Source organism: Cylas formicarius, unplaced genomic scaffold, assembly GCF_029955315.1.
Source record: "Cylas formicarius isolate icCylForm1 unplaced genomic scaffold, icCylForm1.1 PGA_scaffold_6__28_contigs__length_40554024, whole genome shotgun sequence".
Taxonomy (NCBI): domain Eukaryota; kingdom Metazoa; phylum Arthropoda; class Insecta; order Coleoptera; family Brentidae; genus Cylas; species Cylas formicarius.
This window is the reverse complement of record NW_026844347.1, coordinates 25,614,241-25,628,273: the sequence shown is the minus strand read 5'-3', so window position 1 is coordinate 25,628,273 and position 14,033 is coordinate 25,614,241. Positions and strand designations below refer to the sequence as shown.

Genomic DNA, 14,033 nt, shown 5'->3' with positions numbered 1-14,033 from the left:
AAAGATTACAGGCTCACAAAGTTTATCGAATGCACTCTCCAGAATAGAAGATTCTATGTAACGTTGCAGGGGAAAAATAGCCGATGGAGACAACAGAAGAACGGCTTGGCACAGGGAAGCGTTCTTGCACCCTTATTATATAACATTTACACGAATGATCAGCCAAATAGTTCCAAGGTGAGACGTTTCATATATGCTGATGACACAGCGGTGGCTGTACAGGGGAAAACCTTTGGGAAGGTGGAGGAAGAGCTTAACCAGTACCTTGGAAACCTTGGTTTGTATTATGAACAGAATAACCTTAAACCCAACCCATCTAAGACTCAGGTGTGCGCTTTCCATCTTCGAAATAAAGAAGCCAACAGGAAATTGAAAATAAATTGGATGCAACAAGAACTTGAGCACTGTGACTGGCCTAAGTACCTTGGTGTCAAACTGGATCGAACGCTGTCATACAGAGCACACTGCCAGGATACGAAGATGAAGGTGGCTGCTAGAAACAACATTATACGCAAATTGACAAGTACAAGATGGGGGGCTAAACCTGGTGTCCTGCGAACCTCAGCTGCTGCACTCTGCCTCTCCACAGCAGAATACGCTGCCCCAGTTTGGGCAAATTCTGTACATTCCAGGCATGTTGACACTGCAGTTAATGAGACTGGGAGAATAATTTCAGGCTGCCTCAAACCTACGCCTGCTGAAAAGATTTTCCCAATTATAGGAATAGCGCCGCCACCCATCCGAAGAACTGTGGCGGCAGAAATAGAACGGAAAAAGCAAATCAGTGACCCAAGGCATCCTCTGTTCCACCACCAGCCAGTAGCAGCAAGGCTCAAGTCAAGGAGGAGTTTTATCCATTCAACAGTACCTCTCACTACCACACCTGAACAACGAAGGTTAAATCTATGGCAGGAGAAAGTGCAAAATCCGCTCTTAGATCTGGAAGAAAGTATAAGCTGTGGTGACGAACTCCCCTTCGCAACCTGGAAGTCTTTAAATCGGCTACGCACAGGAGTCACAAGATGCAAAACAAACCTGCTGCGCTGGGGTTACATTCAGGACAATGCTACCTGTGACTGCGGCTTGGAACAGAACTACAATCATCTGTTGCAGTGCGGGTTGCTTGGCACAAATTGCTCTCATGACGACCTCCTCAAATGCAACGACAAGGCCCTTCAGGTGGCCAAATTTTGGGAGCGAAATATTTAGAATAATACTTTATTCATAATGGTGATCCTGGACACGGAAAAGAAAGAAAAGCACCGGGATATTAGTGGGCATTGGTATTGGTATTGGTATTAAAGGGGGGCGCCCTCGCGGGCGTCCAAGCACTTAGGCCACCAGATGGGCCCGTTGTGCCCCCAGGCTCTAGAGGGCGTCCAGAATGCCGCCCCTCCTATAGAAGGTCAGCAACTCCTTTAGCCCAATACCGTGCACTGAGTCCGGATCGATCAGGGCCGTTCCGAAGACTCCCAATCTTGCCCATGTCAAGGCAGGGCACTCGGTGAGCAGATGATACGGGGTCTCCTCCCCTTCCATGCACAACCTACACTCCGGGTCGTCTCCAATGCCTAGCAAGCAAAGATGACTCCTAAGCCTGCAATGTCCTGTGTAGGCCCCTGTTAGTGCTCTACACTCCCTTCTGGTCAGTCTAAGCAGCTCCCTGGTCCGAGGAAGGGCGGGCCCATCCATCATAAGCCTCGCCTGCCTCATTCCCGGAGCAACTCTCCAGCCCCCCGCGGCCCGGTCTCTCGCCCAGGCTTCGAGAGCTCCCCGCCTCACACACGGGGCGATCCCCAAGCGGGGATATTAGTGTGAGTATAAAAGGGCCATTTTATTATTGTCATGTATACTCCCACCCTCTTAAAGTCTTCATCACACACATCATAAAACTTGCTTCTCGATTTAAAGCATCTAACTTTTCTTGACTGGTGATACTAGTGAAGCAATTGTCTACATAAAAACTCTTAGAAGCTTAGATGGTGGTGAACCCTAATAACAAACTACTACTGCGATCTTGAAGTAGTTATAAGTAGTCAAATTATTTTTAAAAGATTTCGATTGCATCTGATAAAGCCGTAAATTTTATTACAGATTATAATCGTAAAGTTGAAAATTTTAAAAAGTTTTGCATTCAAGACGTGCAGTTTCGGACCAGAGTAATAATAGTCCTTTGTTTGAATAACGAGTGGAAATTTTCAATTGCAATTCGCCGTCACTGAAATTGAAATTTAACGAACGAGCTTCCAATTTAAACGGTATCTGTTTACTCTCTATGAAACCGTTCTAGTCTAGTAACCTCGTATAATAAACCCCTTAATGTAATTTTCCAAAAAGCGCTTCCTTTAACCCTGTTTCTGAGCACCGGCTTCAGCTCGGACCGTTCTTTTTCCGGAAAACGAATTTCGACGTTAAGGAGGACTCGCGTTTCCGGGCCATATCCGCTCCCTTCGAGTCCTTAAGGGATTTACTTTCGTTATATCTTGTTTTCGCGTATACGCGTATGTCGGAGACGCGCTGCTTATTTTCTGACGAATGGTTATTATGACGATGACAGTATCTCACATCCGGTAGATTCACACTAGCCACGCAATAAATAAATAATAATATGGACAACAATAATACTAACACAAGAATGAGGAATACCAAATATAACGCCTTCACTTATTTATTTACGAAACATTACCAAAAGAAACGGATTGTTTTTGCTATCTCCCAATGGAAACAGCAACTTATCATGGAGGTGGTCAACGACAACACCTATAGGTTGTGGTAAGAGTTCATCTCTTAACCAGCTACTATGCCCTGACTTTTATAGAATTTCAGAAAAAAAAACAAATCTCCTTGTCAAGGAAATTGTAAAAAATGAACAGAATCCCATCAACCCAATGTAAAGATCGCGCATTCAATTCAATACCAACAGAGTTGACAAAAAGCAATTACTTGTCTAATCCCATCTATTGCAATTGCATAATAATTTATTTCAATGAAACATGATTTGACAATTAAAGTCCAGTTCTTCCAGTAGGACAAAAGCTCAGTCAAAGGAAAGGAAAAGTGAGAAAAGATCATTTTACATGTTGCGTCAAATGGCTTTCTGAAAATAACAGTAAATAGTGTGATAATTTATTTCAATGAAACATGATTTGACAATCAAAGTCCGGTTCTTCTAGTTCGACAAAAGCTCAGTCAAAGAAAAGGAAAAGCGAGAAAAGATAATTTTTCATGTTACGTCAAATGGCTTTCTTTAACTCTGTTTGGCTGATATTCGCTAAGTCTAACTGATCACTGGTGTTCTTTTACTCTGGCTGTTATTTTTTTACCAGTTTCATCGGGTACAATCTTCGCCACAGCTGCACAGTATTGTAAACACTTGCTATCTCGAGTAGAATTTAATCTTTAACCGATCGTAGATGTTGCGAGATTTTAACACAACAGAATCAGGTTTTTTAAAACTTTTTGATAATTGATTGGTAACAATTTGAAAATATTGAAGTATAGTAACGTGACTGAAGTACAGAGTTACTTTAGGGAGTGGTTCTGGTGAAGTGTATTTTTTGATTTTTTAAAAGATTCGGGTTGAGATAGTAATATTTCTCATAAGGAATTAATAAAGGAAGAAGTCCGTTTTCCATAGACGGAATGACCAGAGGATAAGTATGGTTTTCGATTAATAAGAATGTCTGGAAAGAGAAGAGTGTTGTTATTTTCCTCTCGAGATGGCAGGTGTTTATAGTATCAAAGAATACATCGGAGAAGCGTAAACAGCGAACAGCGCTCTGAAGAAGCATGTTTGGCGAAATGGCACTGAGACCCGTAAAACCCGATGCCGGAGACATTCTATCTTTCACTGTTCTTTCTCAACAACCAAAGCGAAGTGCAATGTTTTTACATAAAAAATTTCGGAAAAACAAGTAGAAATAATTCAAAAGACATATGTTTGTTGCCGCTCAGGTTGCAATGGATCATTTAATGGAGGTTTTGAATTTTTGAAATAACAATTCAGAATACAACACCGCTAGATAATTCCCGTGCATCGGTCTGAATTACTAGATTTCCAAAACTCTCCTTGTTTTCTTGCAGCACTTCAATAAAGACAAAAATAAAATTGAGACAGACAAAATAGATCTCAATTTACAAATCGGTATTGGAATTAATAATACCAAAAAATCACAGAAAAGCGTCTAAAAGAAATTTAACTGTTTACTGTTCCATGTTGTTTATTGTTTACTGTTCCATGTTGAAATCAATTAAAATAAGAGATAATTTGTATAAAGATAATTGGTAATATAAAAAAAATAGCAAATTTAAAGAATACGGAAATAAAATAGTAAATCTTACGAGAAAACTAAAAAATATCTTTTAGAAAAACATAATACACCAAAACAAACATAACCCCAAAAATATGTGGAAAACTGAAAATAAGTGTTTGTCCCATAGTTCTGATTCATACGACAGGGCAATTTTTTTAATAACTCTACTAGAGGGCACAAGTTAGCGAATAAAAGCCGAGCCACAACCATTTACTTTTCAGAAAATCATAATAATATCAGACACCCGGTGTTTATTGAAGAAACGGATAATGGTCAGATTGAAAAAAATATTAGCGAACTGAAGAATAAAACTAAACCTGGAGAAGATGGTACTGATGTTGAGATTCTAAAATGAAAGTACAGCTAATGTAATTGCAGCATTATCTGGAAGGATATATAGCTGTCTGCATAGAGGATGTCCCTGTGCTGCATTCTTTTATAGACCTGGCCAAGATCTTTGACACAGTAAGTCATAGGTTATTAATAAACAAATTAGAATCAATTTTTGTCAGGCGTCTTGCGCTACATCTATTCAAGAGCTACCTCTATAACAGAAAACAATCAGTTAGAATTAAGAACATTATTACTAACAAATAAACTGTTAACTGTGGAATATCTACCTAAATGATTTACTTTCGATGAATACTATAAGACATATTATATGCGGAGGATACAGTCTTAATGAGGGAAGTCGGCATTTGGAATAATGTTGCAATAACCAACTGGTTTGACAAACACTTACTTACCATAAAAAACTGTGTATGTATCCTTTTCTAATAACGTCTTAACATTACCCGATAACAATATTGAGCTTTACCTGACACAGAGATCTGAATTATGGCAAATAGAAATAAAAAACAGTGTCCAATATCTTGGCATATTATTGGACAGCCATCTGAAGTAGGATATTCATATTCAAACACTAGTTAAAAAAAATTAGATTCCTAGTATATATTTTTAAGCAAACGAGACAAATTTTTTCAATAAAAGAAAACCTTTCCTTGTACTTTGCGTTATATAAAAGTAATCTCAAACCATTAGAGGTTATTCAGAAATGAGTCCAGAAAGTTATATTTCAGTTTGACCAACAGTATCCTTCATATCAGCTATTTAACTGTTGCAGGGTATTAAATATTCGGCAACTATACTATGCAACTATGCGGAAATAGTATATTATGCAACAAGTGCGGTAAAGGTCATTTCACTCACGAGTTTATTTGACACGAGCGGAGCGAGTGTTTAATAAACTAGTGACTTAAAAAGTTTACCGAACGCGTTGCATACTATACTTTTTCTACGACCGTTAGTGTTTGGGTACATTTTCGCAAAACAACACGAATACATTCACTGTCATGACCGTCAGAATTGACAAACGTCAAAGCCATGCGGTAAAATTTACGAAAACATACGATTGCTTCCAAACTCGTGCGGTAAAATTACGGAAATGTCTGGAGTGGCTCGGATCAGTTGGAAACGAAACATTTGACAGACGGGAGTAGAAAAAACTCATTATTGAACAACCACATATCTCATGATCACTTTAGTAGAGAAAAAACGAAAGAAAACTTAACACACCCATTTGCAAATAAAAGGATAGGACAGCGAACAGCTCTATATGTTGGAAATAAATTATATAACATCATTCCTGCTGAAATGAAAAATATAACATCTAAACGGTTCGGCTATAAATTGTCTAATTGGTTAGTGGAAAATAATTGTCCCACAGTCATTGACTAAATTTAAAAGCAACTTTAATTAATACAATCCATTATTTTGGTTCCTCTTCCCTTTTTCTGGTCAGTTTATTTTTGTAGGCTAGGATTATGTTATTTTATTTTTTCCGGGTTATTTGTAAAATAAATAATACTTAATACTGACGAGTTCAATTAAGTATTATGATTTCTATCAGAAATGTCTTATTTTCTTGTTTATCCCAAAACTAAAGCGTCCTGTATTCAGTGGAATCTAGCATTATGTTGAGGTTGAGGTTATGGGCAATGAACAGTTTATTATTATTATTATTATGTCGAATGTTGCTTTTATATTTTCCGAAGTAAGCGTCCCAAAATGAAGGGGCAACCCAAATTAATAACAATCAATATCCGACTCGTTAGAATCCAATCGCTCCAGGCGAAAGATCAATTAAAAAGGATCCACCGATATGTATACAAACGCGACAAGTTTTAAAAGCCCGTTAAAGCGCACATAAAGGACGCCCGAACGAGCGTCGAATTTGCATTTCGTGAATTTTCTCGCGTAAAACCCCAATTAGCGAGGCGACCAGAACGTGCGCGATAAAACATACGGTTTTAAACGATGGTTTTTGTCGCCGGCTTAACGTGATCCCCACATTAAATATTATGACTTTTAAATCGTTAAACGTTTAACGTGAGCTGACTCAAAGGTATCGGGGAGTTCAACATTACCTTGAAGGTAATCTGAATCTGAAGGTTCCCTAATGTCCCGTTTGGCTATTTCGTCGCAAGATGCGGCAACGTACAAAATTGTATAAAAAGCGAGATGCGATTAAATTTTTTTTTAAATTAATTATTAGAATCAATTACACACCGCCAAAAAACCGGCCACTAAAAACTGGACCCAATTTTCCTTCCAAGTTCCCTTTCACTTGAACCGCCCATCTGATTTTGATGATTTTTTTAAATTGTAACGATGCTATGTCAGAAAATAAATATTTCAAATATTAATTAAAATTTATGTTGTATTTAGCTGTCTAACTAAACTTAAGGTTTGATGTTTATTTGTTGCGTTTTCACAGCTCAATCTGATGCGTTCGCTTTGAAACAGTGTATCTCTAGGAAAAACTGAGCTGTGTGAATGAAAAACAAAAAGTTCAGAAAAGATCATTCTTCAATATGATTCCAGTTGATCATATCTGCCATTGCTGTTGCATTCTACAGGGTGTTGAAAATTTTCGAAAAAAAAAACTTTATCTCATTGTTGCTCAAATTCAAATTCAGTTTTTAGTGCCCGTTGTTTTTTATGGTGATATATTAATTTTCGTTTCCGTTTATAGATTATCTAACTATGCGCCGATTTTTAATAAGGTTTTATAATTTGGTCAATAATTGTCAATAAAAGCCAAGTTATATTATTTACGAGTAAAAGAACGAATTAATATTGATTCAAAATTGGACAATCCAATACTTAAAGAAGTTACTTAGGTTAAACATTTCCAATCTCAGGTAGATATACCTAAAACGACATAAAATGTCTCAAAAAAGCTTTTTAAAAACCCAAATTTTACTTACAATAGAGACAGATCCATATATAAGAATAACTTTCACTTTTGTGAATTAAGAGTCACGTTTTCGTACAAATAACTTATTTTGCAACGCTAATTCTTATCAAGTGCGCACCAGGCTAACATTTTCTATAGAAAGGTTCAGATTGAACTACTTTTCAAACGCTCCAATTATTAGATAGGCACCTATATAAAACAACTGTGTTTTCTTGAAAAACGAAGACACTGATTTATTCTTCTTAAATGAAAAAGAAAAAAAGCAAAGTTAATTCGTTTCAGTTAGAATCAGCTAAAATTTGTAAAAAAAAATAATCTTCAATAACAGAATTCTCCATATCTGTGAATTACTTTCTAGGAGTTTCTAGTATTACTTACGAAAACTCACCTTGAAGCTGATTATTTTAGATTATAATTTTAATATATAATATTAAAAATTGAAACAAATAAAAATAAATTTTAGAAAAATAATAATGAAAATCCCTGAAAGTCAGCGATACGAAAAATCAGGTATGTGGAAACGAAAATGAATTACTCTGGCTAGAATTTTTTAAGTTGCACTATGAATTACCGAACGAAATTCCTATACCTTACCTTGCTAATGGGAACTACAGCCTGGATGTCGTCTTTTTGTATCTCGAATCGCGTAGAAGACTTGCGTCCTTCGCTTCGATGGATCTCAAGCTCCGTATCGCCTTGATGTGGCTCGTAACGGACATTCCATACGATCCTGGCACCGTCGTAGCTCTCCGTGGCATCTTCAGTAATTTCTAGGAGCCATGTAAACAATTCCACCACTCTGAAAGAAAGCAAAAAGCTCACTTGTATCAGTTCACCTGACGACTTTCACGAAGGTAGGAGTTCGGAAAAGTAAAAAAAAGTTTAACAATTTCTCGCATGATTTGCTTTTCTATAGAACGCAGCTTTACTATCGAATAAAAAAGTTTTCGTACAACAGTTTTAACAAAACAATGTTGTATTTAAATTAATTTTACTGCTCATTAGTGTTCATTTCAATATATTGAACAAAACGGTTTCTAAAAACGAAATGTTAAACCAAAAGTTTTGGTTTGTTTTGGTTAGGAACAATTTATATTTTCGTCACATTCATGAACCATTTGTCACATAGTAAAATTTGAAACAAAATGTTTATCAAACATTTGTGTTCATGAATTTCAATGTTTGTTACTTTTGTATGTATGATGAATTAAAATGTTTGAAAAATTAAAAATATGTTTCTTTACATATCGGCATTTCTTTGAATCATTTTTGATTTTACATCATACAATATATTCGATTTATTTCGTTTCTAATAAAGTAAATTTTGCGTTGTGGTGTATAGAATTGGGATCCCAATTTGTTAACGTGATCCACCAAGGAGAAAACTCGTATCGAATATTCTTGATGAATAATATAAGAATTTTTCATATAAAAGAACAAAAGGAAGTAACTGGCTGAGTTTTTGAATTAGTAAAAGTGAACAAATCAAAATTAGTGAGTTTTATGGATCGGTTTAGTAAATCTTTTTGGTACTTTCAGAACAGTATGAAAACAGCAATTGGCCGGAAGGCAAAGGCTTATGTGTAATTGGTTACTTAACAAAAATGTTTGGTTCAGTATAGTTGTAAAACGATGTTTCGCTCGACAGTGATGTGTACTATCTCCTCTAAAACGATAGAGTTAGGGAAAGTAAGACAACTTAACTAATACTAATAATTACTACTAGCACCAATCTCACATCACCCCCTTGGAGCATGAATCATGCATCAATCTCATATGTTCCAAGATGGCGTTGCAAAGTTATTATGCTATTATTATGCAATTTATCAAACGTAGGTAAATGAATTCCGTCATTACCTTCAAGATTATCATTGTTTTATGATATTGTTAGTATTTTTTGTTACTTTTATAAATCATTAAGATAAAAATATAGATATTTGTTGATAACTGGTTACCTTAAAACATATGCATTTAGATTAAGTACTTATAGATCTGTGCTTAAGGATTTTATCACAATTTTTAAATAATATGCGATACCATAAAAATATCGTTATATATTGAAATTTTCTTTGTTAATTCTTTATTAGACGTTAAGTTGCCATATTTTATTTTCAAAACCCGATAATAAAAAATTAAAACCCGTCGTCTCTTCTAAAGGGGGAGGTTTGCTTTCAAACTGTCCACGACAGATGGCCAATCGCATCAGTCGGACGCGGTGGCGAAACAATGCGGTCTGGACGTGCAGAGAATTTCGATATTTCATTTTGGGATGCGTAGGACGTCTACCGAAGCCATATTAGGACCCGTTATGTTATTGTGTTCCGTATAAATAATGAAACTCTCTGTCCATAATTCCGAATGTCCAAACAGTAATTGGAAATTGGAAATTCCTTTCTCTCTTTTTGTAATGTCAGGCTTTTCTTATTAATAGTTTCTAGACTTAAAATATTTTGCACAAATAATGTTGGTGCCATTTTGTAGCTCTTACCTCTCATTTCCGTGTGTTTTTGCTGGCTTGTGCCCTTTTTATTAGGAAGGAAAACTAGCTTGGCAGTAGGGGTATGTCCGTTCTTTGAAACTTGTTATTATTAAACATCACTCTTTGAAATAAGATGCAGTTTAACCAGGTTGTCGTGAGAGAGAGCTCATGGCCAGACCGCTCTATAGCTTGGTCTAAATTATAACGTTGGCATGTTCTGCAATGAATCGACCTGTCAGTGCGAAATCATCTACCTTATTAAGCTCTATTCTGTGAACGGACATGGTGAGATTCAAAGGATTTTAAAGAGACAGACTTTCATTTATATGAAGTGAAGTGAAGCTGCATACAATCGTCTATTATAGATCGAAGGCAAAAGAGAAATTAGAAAAATGAGAAGAAGGCACAGACATTTATACTAACTAGCCTAAATTAACTTCCAGTAATGGATATGAAGAGCAAGAAGAATGCGATGAAGATGCAGAAGAAAAAGACAATCAATGATTCCCGCTTACATCCGCGCAAATCGGTCGATTTTTCTGATACATGCAATAGGTCATACACCGAGAGTCATCCGGAGTTTCAACGTAACTGATGGACCTAATCCAACAGCTGCATCATTCAAATATTGCTGTCTCCGATATTTCGGTAGTTTAGAGACGCGATATAAATCCTCGATAGCCTGCCGCTCGCCTGTTCAATCCGACATATATGCATAAATTTCAATGGCAACAAATTTAGCCTTGCCGTGAAAAATATTCCGGAACGATTGAGGCGCACGGTTCACGCTTCCGTTGTCCCGGAAAATTTACGATGCCGGGCGACGCGACGGCCAGCGTAAACGTCGGGTTTTATGACAGGGGTTCGCCCCTCCTATTTTCCAGATGCGCAATAGGAGAAAAATGAGTTTCTGAATGAATATTCTCATAAAAAAATTATCATTGCATGGATTAGAGAATAGGACACTAGAGTATCTTGCGATCTTAATGATTTATTTGTTTATTTTAACGATATAACGACACTCTTATTTCTATATCAGTTACCAATTATAATGCAATAACTGTTTTACTAAATAAATAGCTGGAAGTAAGTTAAACAATTTGAAAACTAAATGTTATTATTGAAGAGATTACATAACCTGGAGCTGTTATAGACCTAGAGCTAAATTTTGGAAAATACGTAGATTACGTATAAGAATATTGAAAAAAAGGGAGGCTAATAGGTTAATTTACGGTGAATTTCGCTATTTTAATAGCTTGCTGGATGATATTAAAGCGATACCTTTCGACTAGGAATCAAATTGTACCTACGTAATTGACACATTCTTACATTTCTTTTTGGTTTTAGATATTTTCTGTGTGTTACTAGCAAAATAAAGAGCTATTTATTATATTATTTTAAACATGAATATACACATACTGACATAATTTCATATAATTAAATGAGTAAGTATGGACCCCACTCTGAAACCGAATAAATAAATATCTTGTTTCGTCTTATCTGGTTCAACTGGATAACTATGGTCAAACAACTCAATGTTTCCAAATGTTTTGGGAATATTTTATGTTAATTGGAATAAATAAGTTGCCAAAAATATTTAAACTAGTAAGGAGTTACAATCTAGGATAGTGATTTTTGTTATCTGGTCGGTAGATGTTTTTTAAGCTTCACAAGCTTTGATCTATAGCAGATTAATTATAAGAGAATAAAGAACGAGTTCTGTTAATAGAGACAATACGATCGTTTATGAATCGAACTTTATCATCACTATTCACCCATTTGATTCAGATAGACCGATCGATAGGCCAAAGATAGAAAAATAGTTAATTATACTAATTTATAAGAAAGGGGATTATCACTCCATAAGTCTCATTCAGAATCGTCATTATAGAATACAGAATTAGGCACTATCCACTATGTTAATGAATGAAAACAATCTATCAATTTTACAAATATTAGGAGGTTGTGAAACAATAATTTCTTCTAAAGAAGAAAAAGAGTTACCATTTTGTCTCTGGTTAAAAGCGTATTTTTATTATCAATATTTTTAGTATCTTTCTCTACGGATCAGCACGAATGTTGTTGCATGAGTTTGTTTTGAGACTTGTTTTTCCAGTTTTATTTTATTAACTAGGAAAATATCGAAGATATAATATTTAAGATGTTTATATTTTATAATATATAAAGTTATATGGATCTCATAAGTTCGACGCGATTAATTAATTTACATGAAAATCTACTCCAAATTTAACGTCCATTGATAATATTTGCCGGTGTCAGCGTCGTCGACGACGCATTACGGGCGTCAATTTTCCGCGGCGTCGGAGTACAATTCGTGACGGTTGATAAATCGGATCTATTTTTCACGGTGGGAAAATTGCAACCGGGTTAAATTGCATGGCCTCCCGTTTGTACGTGTCTTTCCCGCGCAAATTCGCAACGATGGGACGTTATTGCGCGATGGCGTGTATTTTAGCGCACTCATTATCATCAATGTTTATTATACGCCCCATTTTTGTGCATAACTTCTTTGTTCGGAGACAAAGAAGCCGAGAAAGCGTTGTACGTTACTGTTATGTGCTATTTTTCCGAAGGAAATTCCAACTTTTCCTAAAAATTGCGGAACAAATGTGGAGCGGTGCCTCATAACAGCTTAGTTGGATCGTTCTTTGAAATTTTATAAAACTATGCTGCAAATAACACTAATAATTTGAAAAGTCCTTTAAAATTAAAGACTTTGAGTCAGTTGCAATTTTAATACTTATATATAATATAAGCATATGGAACAATATTCGAAAAAAGTTTTGGCTAGTTGTCTAGCTCTAATATTTTTTGATTTATCAGTGGTAGTTTTTTTTTAATGCAAAGATGTTGGTAGGGCCTTAACATTAGGAAAAATTGAACTTACATTCGAAGGAGACTTATTCGTAATTCTTAATAAAAATTCTTGATTATTTTAATGAAAAATGCAGTCATTAAAAGCATTTTTTCTATTCTCCACTCTAAAATATCCCATTACGTATCACTGGCCGCTATAGGGGAGCGACTGTTGAAGTTTTCGGTAGATTTCAAATACTGATGGTACTGATGATACTGACGGCTGCCAGTCGCTTATTCAATGTATTCGTGCTGTTTTTCAAAAATGTGTTCAAAATATAATGCTAGAAAAATTATCGTATGCAAAATGTAGATACACTTTTCTAGTGTTTAATAAACTTATTGCGTAATATAGTGTTATTTTCCTTCGGTTGTCATTTTACTCAACAGATCACTTGAAGTGACTTTATACTGATAAGGGCCTGTTTGCTAAGTTTCGCTATATTAATTTAGTCTTCTAATTCAGTTCCTCGGTAAAATACTTATTTCTAGAAGGAAGATATTAAGGGTTTAACTTACTGGCTATTGTACCAAAATTTACTATTTTAAATCCTACAACTCCAAACTGTTACTGGCCCAACGTTACTCTTCATTTTACTACGTTGATTATTCTGTGATATTCATAATATTCAAACTTGTCAAAGAAGTGATTTTTATTTTTTATTATTAAATGATTACGCTCTTACGCTGTTCAATGTGTAGAATAAATTGTTACAGTAATTCTAATCTAACTTTAATAGGAAGGAACTTGGATCAGCTGGAAGCATCCCAAAATATAAGGTAATTTGGTAGAACCACTTTATCCCCTCCACACTCAAAGAACAAAGAGTCTTTTTATTTATAGGAGCTACCAGTTTCTCGGTAATTTATCAATAACTTGACTAACTCTTTTGTGTGTGTAAGTCAGAACTTACCTACCTAGAATATGAACCAAATGCATTAGAGTTCGAATAGCAATGCGGAACGTTTTATCCTTTTAAAATTTTCCCAAACTTCTCCACAACAAACGCATTTTTACTTTTTACTTGCCAAAAAGCACGTCCGTTCAAAACGTAAGTAGAGTTCGGAAGCAGTGGGCCGCATCACTTAAACAAATGGATTTTCG

General features: G+C 35.6%; 1 protein-coding gene across 3 annotated transcripts in view; it reads right to left on the bottom strand.

Moving 5' to 3' along the window:
- The window catches only part of LOC132702872 (transmembrane protein 132C), a 166,099-nt gene that overhangs the window by 36,481 nt on the left and 115,585 nt on the right, over positions 1-14,033 (bottom strand). For all 3 annotated transcript variants that reach the window (XM_060671715.1, XM_060671714.1, XM_060671712.1), the window contains exon 7: positions 8,167-8,371. In XM_060671715.1, the coding sequence (XP_060527698.1) occupies positions 8,167-8,371 (205 nt within the window). The remainder of the gene's footprint in view (positions 1-8,166; positions 8,372-14,033) is intronic.